General features: G+C 54.2%; 3 protein-coding genes across 6 annotated transcripts in view; 2 read left to right on the top strand and 1 right to left on the bottom strand.

The window, feature by feature from the left end:
• KRI1 (KRI1 homolog) overlaps positions 1-8,986 on the top strand; it is a 212,971-nt gene extending 203,985 nt beyond the window's left edge. Inside the window, 15 exon segments of the mRNA XM_029585758.1 lie at positions 311-365; positions 367-414; positions 697-715; positions 718-773; positions 1,156-1,271; positions 4,621-4,747; positions 4,925-5,020; positions 5,128-5,319; positions 5,570-5,642; positions 5,816-5,907; positions 6,158-6,314; positions 6,532-6,662; positions 7,098-7,162; positions 7,305-7,400; positions 7,904-8,986. Of these exon segments, the coding sequence (XP_029441618.1) occupies positions 311-365; positions 367-414; positions 697-715; positions 718-773; positions 1,156-1,271; positions 4,621-4,747; positions 4,925-5,020; positions 5,128-5,319; positions 5,570-5,642; positions 5,816-5,907; positions 6,158-6,314; positions 6,532-6,662; positions 7,098-7,162; positions 7,305-7,400; positions 7,904-8,333 (1,753 nt within the window). The 3' untranslated portion in view covers positions 8,334-8,986.
• Positions 8,987-9,560: 574 nt separating this feature from the next.
• ATG4D (autophagy related 4D cysteine peptidase) lies at positions 9,561-16,005 on the bottom strand. 3 transcript variants are annotated; one of them, XM_029585765.1, is made up of 11 exons: positions 15,982-16,005; positions 15,502-15,808; positions 14,519-14,602; positions 13,963-14,136; positions 13,141-13,459; positions 12,682-12,746; positions 12,411-12,556; positions 12,013-12,091; positions 11,841-11,917; positions 11,476-11,595; positions 9,561-11,204 (listed from the first exon to the last, which is right to left on the bottom strand). In XM_029585765.1, exons 2-11 carry the CDS (start codon positions 15,719-15,721, stop codon positions 11,034-11,036), a joined length of 1,455 nt encoding a protein of 484 aa, XP_029441625.1. In that variant the 5' UTR covers positions 15,722-15,808; positions 15,982-16,005; the 3' UTR covers positions 9,561-11,033. The 3 variants fall into 3 exon arrangements, with proteins under 3 accessions (XP_029441625.1, XP_029441626.1, XP_029441627.1); XM_029585767.1 differs by lacking the exons at positions 12,013-12,091; positions 15,982-16,005 and having other exon boundaries at positions 11,063-11,204; positions 15,502-15,747; XM_029585766.1 differs by lacking the exons at positions 11,841-11,917; positions 12,013-12,091; positions 15,982-16,005 and having other exon boundaries at positions 15,502-15,747.
• Positions 16,006-16,092: 87 nt separating this feature from the next.
• The window catches only part of LOC115081229 (sphingosine 1-phosphate receptor 1-like), a 52,946-nt gene continuing 41,726 nt past the window's right edge, over positions 16,093-27,312 (top strand). Inside the window, exons 1-2 of one of the 2 annotated variants that reach the window (XM_029585770.1) lie at positions 16,093-16,419; positions 22,543-22,695. The gene's annotated coding sequence lies outside the window, so the exon portion shown is untranslated. Of the gene's footprint in view, positions 16,420-21,994; positions 22,696-27,312 lie in introns of those variants that run through there. The other variant, XM_029585769.1, reaches the window with a different exon arrangement.

The raw sequence follows: 27,312 nt of genomic DNA, 5'->3' as shown, positions 1-27,312 counted from the left end.
GGAGCCGGTCGTGCGGGGGAGGGGTATAAGGGTCGGTGGCGGTGAAATAATATCCACGGACGTAAGGTGTCAAAAAAAACCAACCCCAAAACAGGAAAGGGGCTGTGCACGTCCACGAGGTTTCTGTCCAAGCCCTGGGTAGAGACGAGCGGGCAGGGCAGGGAGGGTGGTCCGTGGCAGGTTCTGTGCGGGGGGGGGGGGGGGAGGCACCGGGGAGCCGGTTGTTACAAAACGATGCTTTTGCCGGTCCTGCTGGATATCCGGAGCGGGGAAAGGGGGGGTTTTGTAACCGCGCTGTCCTTGCCCGCAGCTTCCGGCGCTTCGTGGAGGACAGCGACGCAGGAGAGAGCGGGAGGAAGGGAGCTCGGGGGCCACCGCTGCCTCACCAAACGCACGAAGCCACGCGAGGAAGAGGTGAGAAAGCCGAGAGAGGGGGGAAAGGAGAGAGTCTGGGGGGGGGGGGGGGGCGGGATGGCTTCCTGATGAGAGATGGGTGGGAAGGGGGGGGGGAAAAAAAACTAGTGTGGCCTAACATCCCCCCCAAAAATCCATCACAGGATGGGCATCCGGATAGTTGTGATACTGAGAGCTTTCTCTCCGGTAGGGGGAGGGTTTTGCAGGCTTGGGGCGAGGGGAGAGGACAGTGGACCGCCATACCTTAAGTCTGACTTTTTTTTTTTTTCCCTTTTCTTTCAGGCCAAGGAGGAGCAGGATTACTCAGCTGGCTGAAGGGGCAGAAGGAAGTGCAGGAGGAGGGGAAAATGAAGGAGCTGGTGAGGCCTCACCGCTGGTGCCTGCGGTGGGATCTCGGCCTCCCCGCGCCAGGCCACAATCTAGGCTGTTGTGTCAGAAACTGAATCACGGGGGGGGCGAGAGAGGCACTGCTCTTATCAGGAACGTAGAGCGGTTGGAGACTCTTCCCCCCCCCCCCCCCCCCAATAATAGCATAGTGCTACAATATAGTGCTGTGACATGCTTATTTCCCCCTTTGACTCCATCCAGGCTTCCATTGAGAGGGAGAGATCTGATTGATCTGTGTGTATTTGCTCCAGGCTATAGAGAGAGACAGAGAGGGAGGGAATCATGGAGGAGGGTGGGGTAAACGGAGAGCGCAGGAAAGCGTGACGTGTGTCTCTCACCCCCTCTCCCCACCAGGCCTATCTGAAGGAGTTCTGGAGTGACCCGCAGCTGGAGGAGGGGGAGCGGTTCCTGAGGGACTACATCCTCAACCAGGGCTACCAGGAGGAGGAGGAGGACGAGGAGGGGGAACGGCAAGTATTGTTGGGGGGTATTTGTGGCGGGTGCCACGGGGGGAGGGGGGGGGCGTAGGGGGAAACGTAAGACGAGACGCCTGAGACGGGATCACTTGGGAATTTATTAAAACTTGAGTGGGGGTGGAACAGGCAAATCCCGGGGACTGCTATTTACCCTTTCCGACAGTAAATAGGAGCGGGGGACGCTCCCTGAAACTTAACAGGCAGCAGGTTTACAACTAATTCAGCCATAAGGGATGTGGTCAAGGCCGAGTTTAATAAAGGTTTGCAAAAGTTCCTGGAGGATGCGTCCAGGCAGCGATGGGGATCACCACCACCCAGCTCGGGGGGGGGGGGGGGGGTGAGCCAGGTGTGACCCGGCACTTCTTATGTTCTTATGTACGGGATGAGGGGCTCGATGGGTCCTGGGTGTGACCCGGCACTTCTTATGTTCTTATGTACGGGATGAGGGGCTCGATGGGTCCTGGGTGGACCCGGCACTTCTTATGTTCTTATGTACGGGATGAGGGGCTCGATGGGTCCTGGGTGTGACCCGGCACTTCTTATGTTCTTATGTACGGGATGAGGGGCTCGATGGGTCCTGGGTGTGACCCGGCACTTCTCATGTTCTTATGTACGGGATGAGGGGCTCGATGGGTCCTGAGTGTGACCCGGCACTTCTTATGTCCTTATGTACGGGATGAGGGGCTCGATGGGTCCTGGGTGTGACCCGGCACTTCTTATGTTCTTATGTACGGGATGAGGGGCTCGATGGGTCCCGGGTGTCACCCGGCACTTCTTATGTTCTTATGTACGGGATGAGGGGCTCGATGGGTCCCGGGTGTGACCCGGCACTTCTTATGTTCTTATGTACGGGATGAGGGGCTCGAGGGGTCCCGGGTGTGACCCGGCACTTCTCATGTTCTTATGTACGGGATGAGGGGCTCGATGGGTCCCGGGTGTGACCCGGCACTTCTTATGTTCTTATGTACAGGATGAGGGGCTCGATGGGTCCCTGGGTGTGACCCGCCACTTCTTATGTTCTATGTACGGGATGAGGGGCTCGATGGGTCCTGAGTGTGACCCGGCACTTCTTATGTTCTTATGTACGGGATGAGGGGCTCGATGGGTCCTGAGTGTGACCCGGCACTTCTTATGTTCTTATGTACGGGATGAGGGGCTCGATGGGTCCTGAGTGTGACCCGGCACTTCTTATGTTCTTATGTACGGGATGAGGGGCTCGAGTGGGTCCTGAGTGTGACCCGGCACTTCTTATGTTCTTATGTACGGGATGAGGGGCTCGATGGGTCCTGAGTGTGACCCGGCACTTCTTATGTTCTTATGTACGGGATGAGGGGCTCGATGGGTCCTGAGCGTGACCCGGCACTTCTTATGTTCTTATGTACGGGATGAGGGGCTCGATGGGTCCTGGGTGTGACCCGGCACTTCTCATGTTCTTATGTACAGGATGAGGGGCTCGATGGGTCCCGGGTGTGACCCGGCACTTCTTATGTTCTTATGTACAGGATGAGGGGCTCGATGGGTCCTGGGTGTCACCCGCCACTTCTTATGTTCTTACGTACGGGATGAGGGGCTCGATGGGTCCCGGGTGTGACCCGGCACTTCTTATGTTCTTATGTACGGGATGAGGGGCTCGATGGGTCCTGGGTGTGACCCGGCCCTTCTTATGTTCTTATGTACGGGATGAGGGGCTCGATGGGTCCTGGGTGTGACCCGGCCCTTCTTATGTTCTTATGTACGGGATGAGGGGCTCGATGGGTCCTGGGTGTGACCCGGCCCTTCTTATGTTCTTATGTACGGATGAGGGGCTCGATGGGTCCTGGGTGTGACCGGCACTTCTTATGTTCTTATGTACGGGATGAGGGCTCGATGGGTCCCGGGTGTGACCCGGCACTTCTTATGTTCTTATGTACGGGATGAGGGGCTCGATGGGTCCCGGGTGTGACCCGGCACTTCTTATGTTCTTATGTACGGGATGAGGGGCTCGATGGGTCCCGGGTGTGACCCGGCACTTCTTATGTTCTTATGTACGGGATGAGGGGCTCGATGGGTCCTGGGTGTGACCCGGCACTTCTTATGTTCTTATGTACGGGATGAGGGGCTCGATGGGTCCTGGGTGAGACCCGGCACTTCTTATGTTCTTATGCACGGGATGAGGGGCTCGATGGGTCCCGGGTGTGACCCGGCACTTCTTATGTTCTTATGCACGGGATGAGGGGCTCGATGGGTCCCGGGTGTGACCCGGCACTTCTTATGTTCTTATGTACGGGATGAGGGGCTCGATGGGTCCCGGGTGTGACCCGGCACTTCTTATGTTCTTATGTACGGGATGAGGGGCTCGATGGGTCCTGGGTGTGACCCGGCACTTCTTATGTTCTTATGTACGGGATGAGGGGCTCGATGGGTCCTGGGTGTGACCCGGCACTTCTTATGTTCTTATGTACGGGATGAGGGGCTCGATGGGTCCCGGGTGTGACCCGGCACTTCTTATGTTCTTATGTACGGGATGAGGGGCTCGATGGGTCCCGGGTGTGACCCGAGTGCACGGCGCCTCTCATGTTATTACATAAGCAGATAATAATATAACGTATCTGATCCTGCAGTGTGCTCGCCTGCCAGAAGGGGGCGCCGTGTGCTCGCTCCCCTCCTCCCCCTGTGGTGTTTATTTTTAAAATAAATGAATTTTTTTTTTCCCCCTTGTTCTAATGTAAAACTTCCTGTGGGCAGGTTGCCCTCCCGGCGCCCCCGGGGTAAACGTTACATTGTACGGAGACTGTCGCATTGTATCCCTTTCACCAGCACCACCAGCCCCCCCCCCCCCGCCCCTCCTCCTCAGGCACGGGTCGCGTCCTCGCCTCCCATTGGCTGCCGTCCCGAAAACGTCTCCGAGTGCTCGCTCTCTCTCCCCCCCCCCAAGGTAGCAGACCCAGCCCTCCCCCCCCCCTGCAAAAAAAATAACAATTTAAAGAGAAGCTTTCTCCTTGCCTGTAGCCCCCGGCCACCCCCCCCCCCCCTTCCCTTCCCAGCTGCGAATGTTTTCCTGCCCTGCTGAGTTAGGTAAAGGACCCCAGGGATTGCTTATAAAGGGGGGGGGGAGGGAATGAGGCCCCCCCCCCGAAGGCTGCTAATCTCGCCCTTAGCTCTGCCCACGAGACCCGGGTTCAAATCCCGCTCCTGCCTCAGATTGCCCCCTTCTCACCCCGGCTCCCTCCCCTCCCTCCTTCTGCCTCGGGTAAGCTCTCGGGGGGGGGGGGAGGACCCTAGCTGGGGGCAGGGGCCCTCGAGCGGCTGGAATTAATTCGCAAGCCTGCCACCCTCTCCTCTCCTCTCCCCCCCCCCCCCCCAGGGTGCCCAGCTACGAGGAGATCGTGGCGCTGGAGGACTCGGAGGGCGAGGGCGAGGACTTCCTCAGGAAGCAGGAGGACTTCGAGCAGAAGTACAACTTCAGGTTCCAGGAGCCCGGATCCGACTCGGTGAGTTGCACAGCGGGGGGGGGGGGGGGGGGGGGGGAAACTGGTGTGGCCCAAAATCCCGCCTGCGCCCCCTGGATGACGAGAGCCGTGTGATTACGCTCGCGCCTGCACGCAACCCCCTCCCCTCCCTCTTAAAAATCCCTATGCGCGTTTATATTTCTCACCCCCTCCCTCCAGATTAAGACTTTCCCCCGAAACATCTCCCAGTCTGTGCGGAGGAAGGACGAGCGACGGAAGAGGAAGCGAGAGGACGTCAGGAGGAGGAAGACGAGGGTGAGAGACCCAGCTCTGGTTGGGAGGGGGGGGGGGGGCGGGACACACACACGCGTCCTCCGCAGGCGCTGAATTTCTTTTTTTCCCCCCCCCCCCGTCCCGCTCAGGAGAAGGAGAAGAAGCGGGCGGAGCTGAAACAGCTGAAGAACCTGAAGGCGAGGGACGTGGCGGAGCGGCTGCGGAGGCTGCGGGAGCTGGCGGGCGGAGGAGGAGGAGAAGGAGGAGGAGAGACCCCGGCCTTCGGGGAGCGGGACCTGGACGAGGACTTCGATCCCGTCAAGCACGACGAGCTGATGCAGGTGGGGCGGTAGGGACGGGGCCGGGGGGGGTCGTCCCCCCCCCCCCCCCCCCATGCGCCCACGGTGTTAATTCTTCCCCCCCCCCCCCCCGCGTGCCCGCCTCTCGCACGCTCGGCTTTCGCGGCGCCGCGCAGTCATTCTGGTGCAGCACCTCTCCCTCCCCTCCATCTCCTACTGAGAGCTGCTTGCGTCCTGTGGCCCGGGCTGTGGGTGTTTTTTGTTTCTAACGTTTTCCTTGTCGCCCCTGCAGAAAGTCTTCGGGGAGGAATACTACGGGGAAGGCGAGGAGGAGAAACCGCAGTTTGAAGACGAGGGATTTGAAGGCGAGCGTCCTCTCTGCCTTGTGATGGGGGGGGGGGGAGAGGGGATAAGTGAAGTCCGATGATATGGACTCGGCTCAGTGTTCTGTTGTAACCTCTACTACAGGACCTTTCCCAATCCCATTCTGTGGATTTTTTTTTTTTTTTTAAACGTTTTTTATTTCTTTTGAAAGCAGAGAGGTGGAACTGGGACGACTGGACGGGAAACGAGGGGGCGCAGGAGCCTGAGGAAGCAGCCGAACCGCACTGCGAGGATCCGGACTTCGTGGTATGACGAAGGTGCCGCGCGCGGCCGCCTCCACCGCGCGATCCCTGCAGCTCCGCGGTAGAGGTTAAGCGCGCCGAGGCACGGTTTGCAGGGAAGGCTCGCGTCTCTCCGTAAATTTGGCTCCCGGCTTCTTCTCCTCAGCGCTGGCAGCGGGGATCGGTGGCCGTCTTCCACCCCCCCCCCCCTCCCGGGGAGACTTCCGCTGCTCCGACGTCCCCTCTGACTCGCCTTGCATTTTTCTTTCGGCCAGATGGACGCAGACTACGACCCCAGCCAGCAGCCTCGGGCCTGCGGGAAGAAGCAACGGAAGAAGCTGCAGCGGGCGGGCGTCGCCCCCACGGGGAAGAGGCCGCGCAGGTCGAACTTTGCGGAGGCGGTTGCGAAACGGAAGCCCATCTTCGACCCCAGTAAGAGACTCTCTTCCCCCCCCCCCACCCCAGTGGGGGGGATCCGAAATCCCATGCGGCGGTGCCTGCAGGCCCGTGGCCGTCGTGGCGTCCCTCGGTGTTAGGCGGTTCTGAGACGGCCGTGGCCCCCCCCCCCCCCCCCCCCCCCCGTGCTTCCCGGTGCCTCCCTGCCGGGCTTGCTTTCTCTCTCTTCTTCTTTGGCTTTGTGTCTTGGCAGAGGATAAGACGTTTGAAGAGTACCTGGATGAGTATTACCGGCTGGACTACGAGGACATCATTGACGACCTTCCCTGCCGTTTCAGGTACCGGCAGGTGCTCCCCTGTGACTTCGGGCTCACCACCGATGAGGTACGGCTGCCAGATTTTACGTTTCTCATCAGTGGAATCAATCCCTCCGCTGACATCCCCCCCCCCCCCCCTGTAATTCTGCTCGCGCGCCAGCAGGGGGCGCCCCTGTAATTCTCCCACCTCTCCTGAATGCGGCACTCCCTCCCCTCCTTCCCCCGTGGGTGGGATAGACCCAGTGCACAGAATCAGCCATTATAAGCGTTTGGGGAAGGGGGTGCGCCAGCCTTTTCTCCTGGGCTGATTGACATGTTCCCGGTTGCTCTGATTCTCCCTTTATTTATTTATTTTTTAAGGTTTTTGTGTTGTTTTTTTTGGTTTGAGATTTTTTTTGTTGTTGTTTTTGAGGGGTTTTTTTTTTTTTTGTTGTTGTTTGTTTTTTAGGTATTTTTGCTTTTTTTTCAGCAGTGTGTCTCCGTTTCTCCTCTTTCCTCCTAGATTCTGGCAGCAGATGACAAAGAGCTGAATCGATGGTGCACCTTGAAGAAGACCTGCATGTACAGGTGAGTCGTGGGGGGGTGGTGGAGAGAGGGTGTGTCGTCCCCCCCCCCCCCACGGCGCCAGTGTGCTCGTTCCTTCCTTCCTTCCTTCGGCCAGGCCCAGACCTGGAAGGTTTCATCGTTGCTGCTCTTCGTCCCCCCCTAGGTCGGAGCAGGAGGAACGGAACGACCAGAGAACCTATAAGCTGAAAGCCCGCGACGCCCGGAGGAAGGAGCAGGTCTTCCCCTCGCTCTGCGCGGGGTGCGTAATGTCCTTCTCTCCCGGGGAGGGCGGAGATCTCGCTCGCCTCTCGGGGAGCAGCACAAAACGGGGGGGGGAATAGGATTGTGGGGGAGGGGCCAGCAGTTGCCCGCCCGCCGGCCGAATGATGGAGCCTCCTCGGTGAGGTCCCGGAGAATCTCGGGGATCCTGCGAGTCTCGCGGAGCTGGGAGGGGGGGGGGGGGGTGAGGGTCGGGCCTGCATGAGGAAGGGCCCGCCGTACAGTGTGTGGCTGTAGAGGGCTTGGCAAGATCTGGCCGCGTGTGCGCGGTGAAGCCAGAGGCGGTGAAAGGTCCCGCCTTTCCCTTAGGGAAACGTTTCTCCAGAGCCCCACGTTCCCTGTATGCTTGGCTGGGCTTCAAAGGAGAGAGAGAGAGAGAGGAGCTGCACTGGGACCCCGTCAGTCTTCTTTCTCACTAACCTCTCTCCATCACTCATCCTATGTGGTTTTTATATATATATTTTTTTCTATTTTCGTTTCCAGCAAAGAGCAGGCAGCGGAAAACCACCAGCCTGGGAAACCCCAGCCTGGGAAAAAGAAGCAGGACAAAGCGAGGAGCCAGCCTGAGGAGGAGGAGCTGGATGGGGGACTGCTGCTACCGAAGCCGGGGACGGAGGCCGGGCCAGCAAGAGAGCGGAAACGGCAGCAGCCCCAGGGAGTGGGGCAGCCCGGTGCAGGGGCCTGCACCGCCACCGCTGTTTCTGGACAGGATCCGAGGCGAGCAAGACACAGAACGCAGCGGAAGGGGCGTCGCCTGCGCGCCAAGGTGAACGTGGGTGGGCGGGAGTTCACGGGGCAGAGGCTGCGGGCCTACGGCCTGAATCCCAAGAGGCTCCTCTTCCGCCAGATACGGAAAGAGAAGAGGAAACGGCAAAAACCGAAAGGCAAGCCGCAGCCCGCCAAGGAGGACTGAAGTGGAGGTGGGAGGAGCTTGTGCGGAGCTGGCGAACGAAACCTGGAGAGTTTTTCATTGGATGTACAGATTGCAGGGGGGACAGTGGGAGGAGCTTGTTCGGAGCTGGCGAACGAAACCTGGAGAGTTTTTCATTGGATGTACAGATTGCAGGGGGGACGGTGGGAGGAGCTTGTGCGGAGCTGGCGAACGAAACCTGGAGAGCTTTTCATTGGACGTACAGATTGCAGGGGGGACGGTGGGAGGAGCTTGTTCGGAGCTGGCGAACGACACCTGAATTACACCTGAAACAAAACCTGCAGAGGTTTTTTTCATTGGATATACAGATTGCAGAGGAGATGGGAGGAGCTTGTGCGGAGCTGGTGAATGAAACCTGGAGAGCCTTTCATTGGATGCACAGATTGCAGGGGGGACGGTGGGAGGAGCTGGTTCGGAGCTGGCGAACGACACCTGAAACGAAACCTGGAGAGGTTTTTTTCATTGGCTGTACAGATTGCACGGGGTTTGGGGGAAGGGGTTCTCCTGCTGAAAAGGGACCCGGCGAGGCCGAGCTGGAAGCGTTACCCTGGTTTCTGTGGCCCGGGCAGGGGGCAGCGTGGGTGTCTGGACAGAAGCCGTGCGCTCAATAAAGGGAATCTCCCATTTTTCTCAAGGCTGTGGGCTGTGCGCAGCTTCTGTGGCGGTGACGACTCTGCCCCTGGTGGGGGGGGGGGGGGTTTATTGCACGCGGAGGAGAAAATAGTTCAGGCTCGATGGGCGAGAGTGCCCTCCTCCTGCAGCAGTGCTGGTCCCAGGCGCTGGCAGTGGCCGCTAGGGGGGGGCGAACCTTAAAATTAAGCTTTCTTGCTGGGCTCCCGCCGGCAGCAGTCCCCCCCCCCCCCTCCTGCTTTATCTGTAGTGTGCAGTATCCTCTCTCCCCCCCCCCTCCTAAATCCCATTGCCTGCACCCTCGTGCCCCTCCCCCCCCCCGGGTCTGGTCCTGTCCTGTGGAGAGGGGGAAAGGGAAACAGCGCTGTGGCCCCCAGGATTAACCTTTAGTCTTTGGTGGGGGGCTGGCACGAGCTTCCCGCGGCATCGCTCCTGGCCGGCGAGGGCAGACTGAAAGGGTAAGGGGCCACCTGCTCTGGAGGGGAGCGGGCCCCCCCCCGTCCCTTGATTTTGGGGGGGCTGCACCAGGGGCAGGAGCGAGGTTGGTCGGCAGAAGGAAAGACGAGAAACAGCCCTTGGTCCAGTGTAAGAGATGTTTTTTATTATTTACAAGAAATGGATACAGGCGAGTGCTTTGCTGCTTCAGTGCTGACGGTGCCCCTGCCTCCCCCTCCTTATCCTGCCGAGAGCCTTTGCCCAGGGATCGGGTGCAGGCGAGACAGCCTGGGAGCAGTCGCCGCTCCGCCGCAGGATGAGGTGCAGGCCTGGCACCGGGGCAGCCGCTTTTCCTGCTCCGACATTTCTCTCCTACAAATCCCTACCCACACCCAGAGCTGCAGAGGAGGAACACAGGTCTCTCTCTCTCTGCTGAAAATAAAGTGCCTTTTTCAATTCTCCCCCTGGTGCATTTAACAGAGGCTGTTAAACCTTTTCTCGCTGGTTCATGAACCCGCGGAGCTGCCGCCCTCTTCCCCCCTTGTAGCTCAGCAACAGTCGGGCAATGCAATCCCAGCGCTGCCCCCTCATAAAGCTACGAGCTTTGCAGCAGACGCAGCCCTTGCTTTAGGGCTCTCACAATCTCGTGCACCTTCCATCCAGGTCACATTTCCTTCCCCGTGCGTCCACACCGGCCCCCCGGGACGCTGCTCGGGAAGTACCAGCTTAACCCTCCCTGACCGCCCAGAGAGAGCTCCCAAGTGGAAGGGGCCGAGTCTGCAGACCTGCTCGCAGATTATTTCAGCCTGGAAAACCTGAAACAAGGCTTTGCACATCAGAAAAAACAAAAGATGCTCTAGAAAAAAAATCTAAAATCCCATCTTTTCCATCACAAATCCCCCCCCCCCCCCCCCCCCCCCCAAATTTCAGAACTTTTTACAGGATATTAACATTTGCATATAAAACTCTGAGATAAAACACTTTTTTTGTTCGTCAGGGGATGGTGCATGCACGGCACCCGCCAGGGCGCCAGTGTAAGGAAACCTCGTCCTCCGCGCGATGCTGAGGACCTGGTCCCTCCCCGGGGGAGGGGGGAGCTGCGTGCGGCCTCGCCGGACCCGTCTGCACATTCGTTCTCCGGGAGCGGGGCTGGGAAGCGCTGGGCCGGATGAGGAGGCTGCGTCTCTCTCCCAGCTCCCCCGGGGGGACACCCCCAGAGCCCGGAAACCATTTCCCCAGAGCGGCATAAAAAGTATTTCCTTCCACGCCTTCACCGCATTCACGCCCTCGCCGCTGAGGAATATCCACGAGGATTATCATTTCATACGGGCGAGGAGCCAAGGGTCTAATTCCAGCGGCATCGACGCGCAAAAGGGGTTTAAGAAAACAAAACAAAACGAGGCAGCTTTGCAATCAAAAGAACTGACCCTTAATAAAGCGAGGTCTGACTTTTTAGCATTTTAATAATTTAGAAAACACTGAGGTCCGTGGACTTAAGTGCCAGCTCCGAGTGTACCTTGTGCACTGTCTCTTTAAAAAAAAAAAAAAACAGAATTAAATAAAATGTTGTGATGGGAGGGGCCCTGATCCGATGCCTCGCTTGCCCCCCCCCCCCCCCTATAACAAGACAAACTCGTCGGTGCTGGGCCGCTTCACCTTGCCCCGCGCCCCTGCCCTGGGGGCGGGCGAGACGTGCGGGCAGAGGTCGTCCAGGCCGTATTCCTGAGCGTGGCCGTCGGCGAAGGTGAAGACGGGGTACTTGTCCTTCAGGGAGGAGGGGTTCAGGGCCTGGAAGGCAGACACACAACACGAGAGAGAGAGAGAATTAAACCCTCGCCGGGAGCCATCTCGGAGCACGGCCGGGATTAGAACCCACCGATTCCTGAATCCAAAGACCCCCCAGCACTACCTCGTAAGATACGCCCGTCCCACTTCTGTAAAAGAAATACCGAAAACACCACAGGAGAGGAGAAGAGAACAATGGGGGGGGGGGGAAATAAGCACGAGAGAGCGCGCAGAAAGCGGTGCCGGGAGGGGATTCCGATGCCTGCGGCCTTACCCTGCCGAGCTGCGCGCACAGCGCCTGGAACTCCTGCCGGCCGCGGGCGTAGAGGCCGATGGTGCAGCTCGGGTCCATCTTGCTGAAGGAGATCTTCCGGGGGGAGCTGCAGTGGAAGGACTGGGGGGGGGGAGGGAGAGAGAGAGAGCTGGGGTGAGGTTACCGCTGCCGGGGGGGGGGGGCCCGGGCACGTCTCCCACCCCTCCCTGCCTCCCTCGGCCGTGCTTTTTAAAGGCATTTTTTTTTTACAGCAGAGACGCTGCCCGTGGAAGAGAGGCCTCGGCGCGGCCCTGGTGACCGATGGACCGAGGCTGGGTTTATCGGCCTGCGAGGGGGGGGGGGGGGGGGCCTTATCTTGCACTCACCTCCAAGGGGACGCTTTCTCTGGCAGGATCGAGGAAAGGCTGACAGTAATGCGGGTCCAGGTACAAGAGGAAATCATCTGAAAGGCAGGTAAAGAAGGGGGAGGGCGGGGGTGAGAGGTTGGCGGTGGGGGAGGGGTTTTGCTGCTCTTGGGCTGAACGTAAGATTCCCTACCCTGGTAGCCAACGAAGTAAAGCGAATGCTTCGGCTTTCCTCCAATAATCCCAATGCAGGACTCCAGCCTCAGGATCTCCTGTCAAACGGCACCAGACAAAAATCCTCAGCGCGGGGGAAAACCAGCCCCCCCCCCCCCCCCCCCAGCTCGGGCAACCAGAGCGCTGGCCCGGGCTGCGGGCGAGTCCCCTCCAGGATGCGATGTGGCTTGCAGGCCCAGGCCCGGGCCTGGCAGATGTGCTGCAGCGAGCAGGCAGCATTACCCCGTGCGACCTCTTTTTATAACGAGGCCCGGGAGCAGGGGGGGGGGAGACTGAATCCTGCGGTGATGAGCCGCCCGCCTCCTTAGATCCTAACGTCCTGTAACCCCCGGGGAGAGGAGGCGCGAGGCTACTGACCTTCACACAGTCCATGTAGATGGGATTCAGGGTCTCCCCTCCCAGACGGACCGGCACCAGAATTATCACAGCCTTCGGGGACCCGGCGCTGGGCCCACAGGGCGCCATGTCCCAGCCCAAGAGTCGTTCTACGTCCGCCTTGTACACTGAGGGGGGGGGGGGGGGATCAGCAGAGACAGACAGTAAGAGCCGACCGGAACAGCAGAGGGCAAAGATCCACCCCCCCCCCCCCAGGGTAGATTCCCACCTTGCTCTTTTAAGGGGTACGTACCGGTGCAGTCCTGAGAGACGTAGACAGAGAGGCCGGACACTTGTGAAGCACCTTCCACCGCTTTCCTGTAAAGACAGACAGAGAAAGATGTCAATGCCGTGGGAACGCGGAGGGCTTCAGGACAGCTATGAAGGGGTCCTGCACGAGGTGGTGAAGCTCGCACGGGCTGAAGCGTCTTTAAGAATTTTCAGCAAATTAAAATTAAAGGTTGCATGCAAGGCAGTGAGAAAACAGACTGGCAGGGAACCCAGCTTACACGCATTACACGTACCGTGGGCATCGACCCGTCTGTGCGTTCACACAAGACAAGAGTCTGCTGTGAGCAGGACAGACCTGGCGATGTGAGCAGGACTGAAGCCAAATATGCAGGGGGGGGGGGGGGCTCCAGGAGAACACGAGCACTAAAGGTAATTTATTGGGACAAGCTCACCTCCCCAGCACAGCCTCCCAAACACCCACCTGATTATGTGAGCAACGACGGAGGGGCCGTACCAGTCCCCTGCCCTCTTCCCCGAGCTCTTTCCCAGGGCCACCAGCTGGTGCATCCCAAAGGGCGCTCTGGAGTGATCCGAGAACCAGGAGAGGATCCTGCGGTGGAGGGCTTCTTTCACCGGGTCTGCCTGGCCGGCACGCTGCAGCTGGACGCAAACATCCCTGGGACACCTGCTCCTCTCCGGTGCCCTGAGCTCCAGCGCGGGGGATTTCGAGGGAGAGACGTTTTTCTGCTGAGATTCCTGCTCCACCAAGCTGACAAACAGTTCATCGGAGCACATCCAGGCTAAACCAACACCAACACCCCCCACCCCCCAAGCCAACAAAAGAAAATAAACATTATTTTCAGAGATCCAGTACGATAAGATGTTAAAACAATTTACAGAACTAATTCTAGACACTCGCTCGTCAAAGCATCTTAGAACAGTCTGAGAAAAGACCTGGACGTGCCCTGCACTCCTGAACGGGACTCGTGGGGGTTCCAATCACGGCCTGGGCTCCATATTCTGGCTGGGGCGGATGCTGCTGCTGTTGTGCACACGAGTGGGACTATGTATTCGACTCGCGCCTGTGCCGCACAGATCCCGAGCTGAAGAACAGGGACTCGGCCCTGCCGCTCACCGCGTAGCCTCGGCTCCAGCTGCCACGGCTGGGCTCCCTTAACGAGATGGGAAGGAGGCGCCCTTGAGCGGAGCACGCCCGGACCTGGGTTTGTTTCCCTCTCTAGCCTAGAATTTAATCTCCTCTCTCTCAGGACGCCGCGCGCCCGGGGTCTCGCAGAAGCCTGACCTCTGGACAGGAGGTGCAGCAGGAGGCCCTGGCCCAGCAGCATCTGGCCGCTCCGCAGCATGCAGCCCCAGCCGCAGTCCGTCGTCCAGGGCGTGCCCTCCAGCGGCTGGAACTCCCGCCGGTACGTGAACCACAGCCGAGACACGAAGTCCTTCTGGAACCTCCTGAAGTCCTCTGGGGCCGCAGAGAAAAAGAAGAGAGAAAAAAGCTTCAGTGCGGTCGGCCGTGCAGTCAGTCACGCAGCTACGTGATAAGGCAGGCAGAACACGGGGGGGGGGGGGGGCGGCACGGTGACAGAACGAGTCCCCATCCCCTCCGAAGCCCGGAAGCTGACCCCCTCCCCCCCCACCAGCGCGTACAAGCAACCAACACCAGGGCAAGCCAAAAAACCCATGCGTACAATCCCGTCTCTCTTCCAGCCCAAAGGAACCGCAAGGCCCATAATGCTCTGCACATCCGCTTGCTTGTGTTTTCCTTCTCTTCCCCCCCCCCCCCCCCCCAAAACAACAGAAATGGATTCGAGCTGGACACAAGGCCGGCAGCAGCTGGGACTCACCTTCGGTGTCCAGGTGGTAGCGATAACCCAGCAGATAGAGAGGCGAGGTTTTGCTGAAAGTGGATTTGGTCTTTACTGTCCAACCTTGCACACAAAAAAAAAGAGAGGAGAGGAGGAAGATACTGCTCTGAGATCATGCCAGGTAACAGGGAGTGGATAAACCAAGTGCATTTAAGGAAAAGAAAAAGACATTATGGGTAAATCGGATGTGATCAGGGAAGATATAAAATCTCAATTCAGCACCACCTTTAATAGCTGCATCTTCAGTACAGCACTTAAAGATGGGACGGGGGATACACTCTCTCTCTCTCTAAGACTGGTGGCAGCAGTGGGATTGCAAATCTAGGTCCATGGGTGTTCTCAGCACCCTGCTCTCTGCTGTGCTGGCCAGCCCACAAATACGAAAAGTTGTAAAAATGCAGCAGAAATATCCTATTCGGCTCCTTCCACCTCAGCCGGCAGACCCAAAAATGTTATTTTTAAATCTGGAAGGCATAGTAAGAGCGAAGACCCAAAATCGCCCTATGATCAGGCCAATCACGGGGAAAATCACTTTGCAACACACTAGCAAAAAAACCCCAAAAAAACAAACACCACCACGTTTATGGCCACGTTTAGTTACACAAATTAAAAATAAATATTAATAGTTTCTGTAGCATCCCAATAGGGCATGGGTAGCACTGGCATTAGCAAAAATAAAGCTCCTTGCTCGGCCACACAGCTTCTTTAACCACCAAAAAAAACCAACCCAACTAGCTTGGCCAGGCTATCGCAACCTGAAAGGATGCTGCATGTTACAGCTTCAGCAGCGGCCAGGAAATTATCTGCCTGTTCCCACAGCTTGTAAGCCCCTTCCTCCCCGTGCCCGTCTTGTCTACCCAAAGGGGGAACCTCCCCCCTTCCCTGCAGCACGGGGGGGGGGGGGGGGGGCAGGGCACCAGCCTCCATGCCTAAGAGACTCCCGGGCTCAAGACGATGCTCACTGTATTTCATCTTGTTCCACGCCGCCATCAGGGTGTTCTTCAGCTTGTCCACCTCATCCAGGTCATTCTGCGGAGCGCCCTCCTCCCCAGCAAAGGTCCCGTTGCACTCCGCCTCGGGGGTGGCAGGCCGCAGGGCGCGCAGCCCCCCGTCCCGGGGCCGGCGCGGATCTCCCTGGCTTGTGCCTGCCGGCCGGGCCGGGCCGGGCGAGAAGGAATTCATTTAGGCTCTGGTGGCAGGGTAGAGGGGAGAAATCGCCGGGGGCCGCCACCGCCGTCGTCCCGGGGATAGGTTCATCGCCGGGAAGCCCTGCGTGCAGCGGAACACAGAAAGAAATTAGGGCAAAGGTCAACAGGTCCAGAATTTAAAAAAAATAAATAAATGCAAGAGGGAGCCGATGTATTCCCACCCCCCCCCAGCAGTTAGTGTGACACAGGGTGGTGGGCACAGGTGATGAGCCAGAAGCTGCTTCGTTCACCGACTTCAGAAGGCGTGAAGGCTCAGACGTGCTCCCTGGCTCTCTCTCTCAAAAGCGCCACACCTCCCGCACTTCGATTGTTCTGTAAATCTCCGACACACCTGGCCGTGCCCTTTAAAACCAGTCCTTTTACCTGCAGCTGCTACTGCCAGAGCCCGGCCTGCGTCTGGCACACCTGTACCCACAGTGCATCCCACCGTTTCCCTTCCAATCAGCTGCCAAGACAGGTAAGGCATCCCTGCGCATGCCGCCAAACAGGTTGCCCCAGTACACGGGCCTGCACACGCCTGCACTTTTTAATGTTTCCTTAACGCCGTAACAAGAACTAATTGCGCAAAAGCTACTCAAATCACATTGCTCCCAGAACTGGAGCAGGGGTGCTTCAGATCTGATTGCAATCGGCTTTGAGGCTCATTCGGCAAAAGCGGAATATCACGTGTCTGTAAGTAAATAAGAGTAATTAAGTTTCGGAACCTGCGGCCTTTAAACAGTCTGCACCATCCCCACTGGGAGGAGAGATGTGCAGTGTACATATCCCCAGCGAGGAGGGATATGCCTCAACTGTGAGGAGAGCGGCCAGGAGGGATACACCACGTATGTAAGGTGTGTATCCAGAGGGAGAACTATATCTCATATACAAGAAGAGCTTATTGTATAACATTTAACACATATACAGAAAGAACTTATACAGTAAGCTCTCCCTGTATATGTAATATATGTGATACAACTTATTGTGATAAGCTTTTTCTATATATGTAATGTACATGTGAAAATATCACATATTACATATACAGGAAGAACATTTAATATACAGAAAGGTTATTTGTATAAGATATATCACATGTACATTACATTTTATAGGAAAAGCTTATCAATAAGATGCATCACATATATTACAAATACAGGGAGAGATTACTGTATAATGACATTACATATACAGGAAGAGCTTATTGTACAATATGACATATATTACATATACAGGAAGAATTTACTGTATACCATATTTAATATACAGAAAGGTTATTTGTAAGATATATCACATATATAGGAAAAGCTATTCTGTATGATGTATCACATTTTACATATACAGGGAGTTTATTGTATAATATGACATTACATATATGGGAAGAGCTTAATGTGCAATATGTATGACATATTGCATATACAGGAAGAACCTGTCCAGCGTATATTTAATATACAGAAAGGTTATCTGCCTATGATATTACATATATAGAAGCTATTAACTCTGTAAGATGTGCAACGTATATTACATATAGGGGAAGAGCTTCTTGTATGATATATGTCATATATCGCATATACAGGAAGAACCTGTCCAGCGTATTTTTAATATACAGAAAGGGTTATCCGCCTAAGATATTACATATATAGGAAAAGCTATTAACTCTGTAAGATGTGCAACGTATATTACATATAGGGGAAGAGCTTCTTGTATGATATATGTCATATATCGCATATACAGGAAGAACCTGTCCAGCGTATATTTAATATACAGAAAGGGTTATCCGCCTAAGATATTACATATATAGGAGAAGCTATTAACTCTGTAAGATGTGCAACGTATATTACATATAGGGGAAGAGCTTCTTGTATAATATATGTCATATATCGCATATACAGGAAGAACCTGTCCAGCGTATATTTAATATACAGAAAGTGTTATCCGCCTAAGATATTACATATATAGGAGAAGCTATTAACTCTGTAAGATGTGCAACGTATATTACATATACGGGAAGAGCTTCTTGTATGATATATGTCATATATCGCATATACAGGAAGAACTTGTCCAGCGTATATTTAATATACAGAAAGGGTTATCTGTCTATGATATTACATATATAGGAAAAGCTATTATCTCTATAAGATGTGCAACATATATTACATATAGGGGAAGAGCTTCTTGTATGATATATGTCATATATCGCATATACAGGAAGAACCTGTCCAGCGTATATTTAATATACAGAAAGGGTTATCTGTCTATGATATTACATATATAGGAAAAGCTATTATCTCTATAAGATGTGCAACATATATTACATATAGGGGAAGAGCTTCTTGTATAATATATGTCATATATCGCATATACAGGAAGAACCTGTCCAGCGTATATTTAATATACAGAAAGGTTATCCGCCTAAGATATTACATATATAGGAGAAGCTATTAACTCTGTAAGATGTGCAACATATATTACATATACGGGAAGAGCTTCTTGCATAAGATATTTAAGGTGCAGGAGCTATTTGCATAAGATGTTTCGCACACAGGAAGAGCTGCCTGGAGGTTGCACATGCGGAAGGGCGGGCGCTGCTGCCACTCGCCCCTGATATAAGCTGGGGGGGGAGGGCGGGTTACTATTCTTATTATCAATGTTACGCGGCGTTTATAATGAGGACGCTGCCCCCCCGGTTCTGACCTGAACTGCCTCCCGGCTTCCCGCCGCTCCGCTTTCGGTCACAGACCGGCCACCGTATCCCTGGGCAACGCCGCCGGAAACAGCCTGCAGCCGCACCGGAAGTGCGTCACCGAGGCGGAAGCGATGCTCCTGCGACGCGAAGGAGAGGGGCAGGGGTCAACGTTCCGCGGCTTCCTCCTGCTGGCCCAGAAAGGGAGGGAGAGGGGAGGAGAGGCAAGGCTAGGGCCCCGCCCACTGACGGGCTCCGCCTCTAAGGGCGGGGCAAAGAACATAAGAAAATGCCATACTGGGTCAGACCAAGGGTCCATCAAGCCCAGCATCCTGTTTCCAACAGCGGCCAATCCAGGCCATAAGAACCTGGCAAGTACCCAAACACTAAGTCTATTCCATGTAACCATTGCTAATGGCAGTGGCTATTCTCTAAGTGAACTTAATAGCAGGTAATGGACTTCTCCTCCAAGAACTTATCCAATCCTTTTTTAAACACAGCTACACTAACTGCACGAACCACATCCTCCGGCAACAAATTCCAGAGCTTTATTGTGCGTTGAGTAAAAAAGAACTTTCTCCGATTAGTCTTAAATGTGCCCCATGCTAACTTCATGGAGTGCCCCCTAGTCTTTCTACTATCCGAAAGAGTAAATAACCGATTCACATCTACCCGTTCTACACCTCTCATGATCTTAAACACCTCTATCATATCCCCCCTCAGTCGTCTCTTCTCCAAGCTGAAAAGTACTAACCTCTTTAGTCTTTCCTCATAGGGGAGATGTTCCATTCCCCTTTATCATTTTGGTAGCCTCTCTGTACCTTGTACATCACAATTATATCTTTTTTGAGATGCGGCGACCAGAATTGTACACAGTATTCAAGGTGCGGTCTCACCATGGAGCGATACAGAGGCATTATGACATTTTCCGTTTTATTCACCATTCCCTTTCTAATAATTCCCAACATTATGTTTGCTTTTTTGACTGCTGCAGCTCACTGCACCGACGATTTCAATGTTATCCACTGTGACACCTAGATCTCTTTCTTGGGTTGTAGCACCTAATATGGAACCCAACATTGTGTAATTATAGCATGGGTTATTTTTCCCTATATGCATCACCTTGCACTTATCCACATTAAATTTCATCTGCCATTTGGATGCCCAATTTTCCAGTCTCACAAGGTCTTCCTGCAATTTATCACAATCTGCTTGTGATTTAACTACTCTGAACAATTTTGTGTCATCTGCAAATTTGATTATCTCACTCGTCGTATTTCTTTCCAGATCATTTATAAATATATTGAACAGTAAGGGTCCCAATACAGATCCCTGAGGCACTCCACTGTGCACTCCCTTCCACTGAGAAAATTGCCCATTTAATCCTACTCTCTGTTTCCTGTCTTTAGCCAGTTTGCAATCCATGAAAGGACATCGCCACCTATCCCATGACTTTTTACTTTTACTAGAAGCCTCTCATGAGGAACTTTGTCAAACGCCTTCTGAAAATCCAAGTACACTACATCTACCAGTTCACCTTTATCCACATGTTTATTAACTCCTTCAAAAAAGTGAAGCAGATTTGTGAGGCAAGACTTGCCCTGGGTAAAGCCATGCTGACTTTGTTCCATTAAACCATGTCTTTCTATATGTTCTGTGATTTTGATGTTTAGAACACTTTCCACTATTTTTCCTGGCACTGAAGTCAGGCTAACCGGTCTGTAGTTTCCTGGATCGCCCCTGGAGCCCTTTTTAAATATTGGGGTTACATTTGCTATCCTCCAGTCTTCAGCTGCTTTCAGACAAGAGGCGTAGCTTCCCCCTGCATTTCTCAGGAGTCTCTTGTGTTATTTTCAGCCCCTGCGCTCTGCGTTTCTCAGGAGTCTCCTCTGGTATTTCCTGCCCCTGCGCTCTCTGCATTTCTCAGGAGTCTCCTCTGGTATTTCCAGCCCCTGCACTCTCTGCATTTTGCAGGAGTCTCCTCTGGTATTTCCAGCCCCCGCGCTCTCTGCATTTTGCTGGAATGTCTTCTGATAGTTCTAGGAATGGAGAAGTAAATTCTAGGACAAGCACAGCGAATTGTCAATGGTGGTAAAATGACGGTAAAGCCAGAGATTAGCATCTGCTTGGACTTTTGAGAAAAAGCTTTCTAGTGAGGCAAAAACCAATGACATTCAAAGCAAAAAGTCTGTAAGGGAGTCAGTAGAGTCGCTAGGTGACCGAGGGGCCAAAAGGGAGGACAAGAAAATAGCACAAAAACTAAAGAAATATTTGCCTCAGGCCTTATAGAGGAGGTTGTTGGGAATATTCACCCACCGGAAATATTCTTTGCTGGTGGTGATTCAGAGGAACGAACACAAATCTCTGTGACAATGGATGTTGTAATAGATGAGATCGACAAACTAAAGAGTAACAAACCACCAGGACCAGATGGCATTCAACCCAAAGTTCTAATAGAGCTAAAATATGAAATTTCTAATCTGTAATCTATTTCTTTTTAAAAACAGCCATGATTCCTGATGAATGTAAGGTGGCCAATGTGACACTGATTATTAAAAGAAGCACCAGGGGTGACCTGGGAAACTGTAGCCCAGTGAGCCTGATGTCGGTGCCATCCTTAAAAACGAAATCACTGGCCATGTACAAAGATTCGGCTTCACGGGGAAGCGTCAGTGATGTGGTTTTAGCAGGGGAAAGCCTTATCAATCTTTCAGAAGTTTTTGAAAGTGTAAATAAACACGTGCAGAAAAGCGAGCCGGTTGCTACAGTGTGTTTGGATTTTCAGACGGCGTCTGAGAAGGTTCCCCCCCATGAGAGACTGCTCAGGAAATTACGAAGCCGTGGGACGGGAGGCAGCGTCCTATCGGGGGGGGGGGTCGGGAACTGATTAAAAGGCTGGAAACAGAGGGCAGATTTCCAAATGGAGAAAGGTCATTAGTGAAGTAGCACAGGGATCGGTACCGGGACCTGCGCCGTTTAGCCTCTTCGTAAATGACCTGGGAAAGGGAACGGGCGAGTGAGGTGACACAAAATTATTCGGATTTGTTAGGGTTTTGAAGAACTGCAGAAGGAGCTTGTGGGCGTCTGAATGGCAGATGGAAATGTAACGTGGAAAGAGTGCAAAGCGATGCACAGAGGGGAAAAAAAATAATCCCAGCTACGGGTACGCGATGCCGGGCTCTGTCCTGGGAATCACCACCCAGGAAAAGGTCCTTGGGGTCCTTGTGGAAAATATGCTGAAACCTTTGACTCAGTGTGCAGTTGCGATCAAAAAAGGAAATAGAAAGTCAGGAATGATCCGAAAAGGAATGGAGAATAAAAAGGCAAAAAGCGCATTGAATCTGTGTCCAGCCATGGGGCGAGCGCATCGTGAGTACTGAGTGCGGGTCTGGTCTCCCCCCATCTCAAGAGAGACAGAGCAGAACTGGAAAAGGTGCAGAGGAGGGAGAGGGAAATGATAAGGGAGGAAGGAACATCGCTCCTGTGGTGAGAGAGGCCACGCAGGCCAGGGATCCTCAGCCTGGGAGCGAGAGGGGGCTGAGAGGGGACGCGATAGAGGTTTATAGAGGCAGGAGTGGGGTGGGAGGGGTAAATACTAAAATCAGGGGCCCCTCCCTGAAACTAACCACCAGAGGATTTAAAACAAATTGTGCAAAGTACTTTTCCACTCCGTGCACAATCAAGCTGCCGAACCTGTTGCCAGAGGATGTGGTTAAGGCATTAGCGCAGCGGGGTTTAAAAGAGCTTTTGGACAAGTGGCTGGAAGAAAAGTCCACGAGAGAATGTGATTTAGGGAAGACCTGGGGAGTGAGGAGCAGCAGTCAGATCTGCCGGGAACTTGGGACCTGCCTCGGCCACTGTGAGGGCCAGGATGGCCGGCGGTCTGACCCAGCAGGGCATGCTCAAAGGCCTTTGACCCGTACATAACCCTCTCGGGGGCAAGGATTCGCTTGGAATTACCCAGAAGTTGCAGGACATCCCTCCTCCTTGGCTGCAGGGCCGGTCATGTGACCGCGCGCGTGCCGCGGGACCTCCGCTTCGTTTTTATTGGTCCCCGCCCCTACGGCTCTCTGGGCCTGCAGTTTTGTTTTTTTCCCTTTCCCCACGATGTCGCCCCCTTCTCCCCTCGCCTGCAGAGTGACGGAGGAAACCCGGCCCCGGCTGTCTCTGCTGGCAGACTTCCCTCCCCGCTGCTGCCTCGGGTCTTCGGCCGCCCCACCTCTTGGACCTAGAAATAAAACCTCTTCCCACACCAGGGCCAGCAGCTGCTCGTCCTCCTGACCACCAATGTAAGTACCTGCTTTATAATAATCAGAGGGGGAATGCGTGTGTGGGAGGGTGTGTGAATACCTCAGCATGTGCAAGGAGCGTGTGTGTGCAAGGAGCAAGTGTGTGTGGGAGGATGTGTGAATGCCTCAGCATGTGCAAGCAGCGTGTTTGTATGGGAGGGTGTGTAAATGTCTCAGCATGTGCAAGGAGCGTGTGTGTATGTGTGGGAGGGTTTGTGAATGTCTCAGCATGTGCAAGGAGCGTGTGTGTGTGGGAGGGTGTGTGAATGTCTCAGCATATGAAAGGAGCGTGTGTGTGTGGGAGGGTGTGTGAATGTCTCAGCATGTGCAAGGAGCGTGTGTGTGTGTGGGAGGGTGTGTGAATACCTCAGCATGTGCAAGGAGCGTGTGTGTGTGGTAGAGTGTGTGAATGTCTCAGCATGTGCAAGGAGCGTGTGTGTGTGAGAGGGTGTGAATGTGTCAGCTGCAAGGAGCGTGTGTGTGGGAGGATGTGTGAATGTGTCAGCTGCAAGGAGCGTATGTGTGTGGGAGGGTGTGAGAATGTGTCAGCTGCAAGGAGCGTATGTGTGGGAGGGTGTGTGAATGTCTCAGCTGTGCAAGGAGCGTGTGTGTGGGAGGATGTGTGAATGTGTCAGCTGCAAGGAGCGTATGTGTGTGGGAGGGTGTGAGAATGTGTCAGCTGCAAGGAGCGTATGTGTGTGGGAGGGTGTGAGAATGTGTCAGCTGCAAGGAGCGTATGTGTGTGGGAGGGTGTGAGTGTGTCAGGTGCAAGAGCGTGTGTGTGTGTGTGTGGGGGAGGGAGTATGAATGTGTCAGGTGCAAGGGAGCATGCGTGTGTGTGAATCTGTCAGCATGTGCAAGGGAGCGTGTGTATGCATGTTAGCTTGGGTATATGAGGAAGGAGAAAATTTGTGCACCTCCATTAATCCCGAACAATCTGGAGGTTACTGGAAAGTGTCAAAAGCAGGGGATGTTTAATTCTAATTGCTTATGATTATCGGGTATTGTCTGATGTAGCTGCTGTTTTAAAATATTGTATTGGTTTTTGGGAAATGTTTGCAAATGTTCTGAGTTTAATTACTGAGTGTTCAGCTGTTTTGAAATGTTTTATGCTTTTTATTGAGTCTGGCTTTACCGTTGCTGATTTATAGTTCTTGATCTGCTGATGTGTCTGTTCTCCCCTTGTTGCACTGCATACAGAGTCTGGCTTGTTGTGGTTCGCATGCACATTTCTGTTTATACTTTATGGTCTCTTCCCTCTGTGTTCGGTGAGGGTCCATCTGTGTTCTGCATGTGTGACCGAGATGAGGTATCCTGCTGGCATGTACTTTCTGTTTAGGGATCTACAGCAGCCTGGCTTGCTCTGGTTTCTAAATGGGAGGTGTATTGGTGTTTTAGGGCCTGGTGTAATACTTGCAGCATTGCCTTTTTATAGGTAGGGTTGTCACTGTTTGAATACTGAGAACCAAAACCCACACCCAACCTGTGTTATGATAGCCTTAATGCAATACGGAACCAAGTTTATTTTTATTTTTTATGTTGCAGTGTTTTTGGGTTAGCACCACAGTGGATCATGTAAATACAATGTACATGCTGTTACTGACATTTTTGCCTTATAAGATTGTACTTTGTCTGTCCTTCTTAATGTAAACAACTGTTGGTAAATGCATAACTTTAAATTGTGTGTGGGGAGGGATGGGCTGGGGAGGTTACAAGGCTGTGAGATTCACCTATGGCACTCAGTACCCTTGCACCAGCCCTGGCTCCAGGTGGGGAATGCAGGATTCTGGGGCTCTGCTGCTTTGCGTGGGCCAGGGCTTCATTTTTTTCTTTTTAAGCCCCGGAGGAACAGCCGTGGATCACCTGTGATCTTCCCCCCCCCCCCCCCAACAGTAGGTAGGCAGCTGCAGAGTCTGGGGGGACATGGAAAGCAGCAGACTCTGTAGCACTCGGTCAGTGGGAATGCGCCGGAGTAGTGGGCAGGGGTACCTAACCACACATGGTAGAATCAGGCTGCATCCCATGACCATTCACCCTGCAAAAATGCATCAATAACATTGATTACAATTCACTCAACTACCAGGCAGACCGTGGAATAACACAAATGACTGGGGGGGAAAAAAACCAAAACACACACTCGGCACCAGTTCAGGACAGGACATGGTTGCAAAGTAAGCCCCCCCCCCCCCCAAAAAAAACCAAACAAAACAACAAAAACCCAGAGCCTTGACGCCCTGTCCTAGGTTGACATAAATGATGCCATCTGCTGAGAATCCACGACAAAGTTTAGCGTAGGGAGGTAAGGAATGTGCTGTGGACTCACGCTGTTGAATTGGTGGCAGCAGTGGGATTAGAATCTGTGTCTATGCACTTTAAGCAGCAGCTTGCCGAGCCGATCTGGTGAATTGGATTAGAAGGGCGCATCTGCCAGTGCGGCGGCACCGGAGAGCCGGGGGACGGTAGTGGGGGGGCCCTCTTCCTATCTGGTTGAATCCCGGAAGCCACTAAGTTTTAACCGTGCCCCCTCCCCCCTTCTAAAAACCTCTTGTGACCCTTCGTGGATGTCCGGGGTGGGGGGGGGGAGGGGGGATTAAGTCGCTTCTCGCCTCCCTCGGCCCCTTGGCCAGCCCTAACATCTGGCCGCCAGTGATTCACTCAGTAGCCGGGGGCTACCTTCTGCTGAGGGCCAGGTGCCCGGGGACTAGTAAGCGCTCTGTAGAGGTGACGAGCAGTGATGTTCACTTATCCGGTTTAGGAGAAAGCCGGGATCTGCTCGTTCCCTCCCCCTTCTGGCTTGGGGGTGTTTTTTCTCTGCTGAGAACCTGCCGGATCAGCTTTTTATTGCAGACAGAGGGAAGGGATTAAGGCAGGAGAGAGAGAGAGCGCTCAGACAAGCCCTGTAATTTTAGCTTTTAAAGTCACTTAATATCGGAAAATATAAAAACCCCATAAGAACCCCCAACAAGCCAGGGCTTCTCTCATCGTCTTCATGAGATAAGCCCACATGCCTGCCGAAAACCTATAATTACAGCGCAGATTGTGTGGTGGAGGGGGGGGGGTGATGAGCAAATCCTCAGAGCCCCCCCCCCGCCCCCCAGGAGGAGGAAAAAAAAAGAAAGCAAAGGACGCAAGTTTTCAAAAGCTTCCTCGCTCTTGGTGCCGCCCCCCCCTTGGGTATCAAATGGAGCCCTTCGGGGGTGATGCCTGCCCCTGCGGCTTCCAAAATCCTCTGCTGGGAGAGAGAGAGTGAGGGAGGGAGAGAGTGAGAGAGAGAGAGAGTGAGGGAGAGAGGGAGAGTGGGAGAGAGAGTGAGTGAGAGATGGAGAGAGAGAGGGAGAGTGTGAGTGTGAGTGAGAGAGAGAGTGAGTGGGAGAGTGAGGGAGGGAGAGAAAGAGAGTGAGGGGGAGAGAGAAAGAGGGAGAGAGTAAGAAAGAGAGTGAGAGAGAGAGAGTGAGTGAGGGAGGGAGAGTGAGGGAGGGAGAGAAAGAGAGTGAGTGAGAGGGAGAGAGAGAGGGATGAGAGGGAGGGAGAGAGAGGGAAGGAGATTGAGAGAGAGTGAGAGGGAGAGAGAGAGAGTGAGGCAGGGAGAGAGAGTGAGTGGGAGAGGGAGAGTGTGAGTAAGAAAGAGAGTGAGAGTGAGGGAGAGAGGGAGAGAGAGAGTGAGGGAGAGAGAGAGGGAGAGTGAGGGAGGGCGAGACAGTGAGTGGGAGAGGGAGAGTGTGAGTAAGAAAGAGAGTGAGAGAGAGTGAGAGAGGGAGAGTGAGAGAGAGAGAGGGAGGGAGGGAGAGTGTGAGTAAGTGAGAGAGGGAGAGAGAGAGAGAGTGAGGGAGAGAGAGAGTGAGGAAGAGAGGGAGAGAGTGAGGGAGAGAGAGAGGGAGAGTGTGAGTAAGAAAGAGAGGGAGAGAGGGAGGGAGAGAGTGAGAGAGAGTGAGGGAGGGAGAGAGGGAAGGAGAGAGAGAGTAAGAAAGTGAGTGAGAGGGAGAGGGAGAGAGAGGGAGGGAGAGAGAGGGAAGCAAGCTGTGTAAGTGCAGAGTGACAGAGGACTGCAGCCTTCGGGACTTGGCACCTGCCCCCCCCCCCCCCCCCCGTGCCCCCTGACCTTTGCAGGGGGATTTTAACGCAGACTCGCGCACCACAGACACTTCTGGCTCGCTTTTAGGCGTCTCCTCCGCAGCTGCACGGCTGTGTCTATTTAGGTCACAGGCATTTTTCGCCGGGGGGGGGGGGGGGCGGGCCCTGTGACAGATGCAGACACCCAGGCCTTTCATCCCAGGCCTCCCAAATCCTTCGCATGCTTTTCAGCTCTTTGAAGGCCCCCTCAGCTGTGCGGGTCCCTCAGCCCCCAGAACAGAGACCCCACTCCGACACGTTCACTCTTTTTTTGTCTCTGGCCAGATACGTTCAGCGAGGTCACGATGTCCTGTATGTGTGACATCACAGGTGAATACGATAAAAACCACTGAGACATCACCAGAGAGCAGGACGGATTGAACTGGAGATAGTTTTACTTACAATCAGACCTTCAGTAATCATTAATTAGAAGGAGGCACACCAGGCCTGTCACCTCTAGGACTGGAGGGATCAGGGGACGGGAGCAGGGATACAGAGCCTGTCACC

This window comes from Rhinatrema bivittatum, chromosome 19, assembly GCF_901001135.1.
Source record: "Rhinatrema bivittatum chromosome 19, aRhiBiv1.1, whole genome shotgun sequence".
NCBI classification, from domain to species: domain Eukaryota; kingdom Metazoa; phylum Chordata; class Amphibia; order Gymnophiona; family Rhinatrematidae; genus Rhinatrema; species Rhinatrema bivittatum.
Note: the sequence above shows the minus strand (reverse complement) of the source record. Positions and strands in the feature narration are given on the sequence as shown.

Coding starts and splice junctions, on each gene's coding strand:
- ATG4D (XM_029585765.1), bottom strand. CDS start 15,721: ATGAATTCCTTCTCGCCCGGCCCGGCCCGGCCGGCAGGCACAAGCCAG. Junction 14,603..15,501: donor GTGGAACAAGATGAAATACA/GTGAGCATCGTC, acceptor TTTGTGTGCAAG/GTTGGACAGTAAAGACCAAA. Junction 13,460..13,962: donor GCTGCACCTCCTGTCCAGAG/GTCAGGCTTCTG, acceptor GTGTTGGTTTAG/CCTGGATGTGCTCCGATGAA.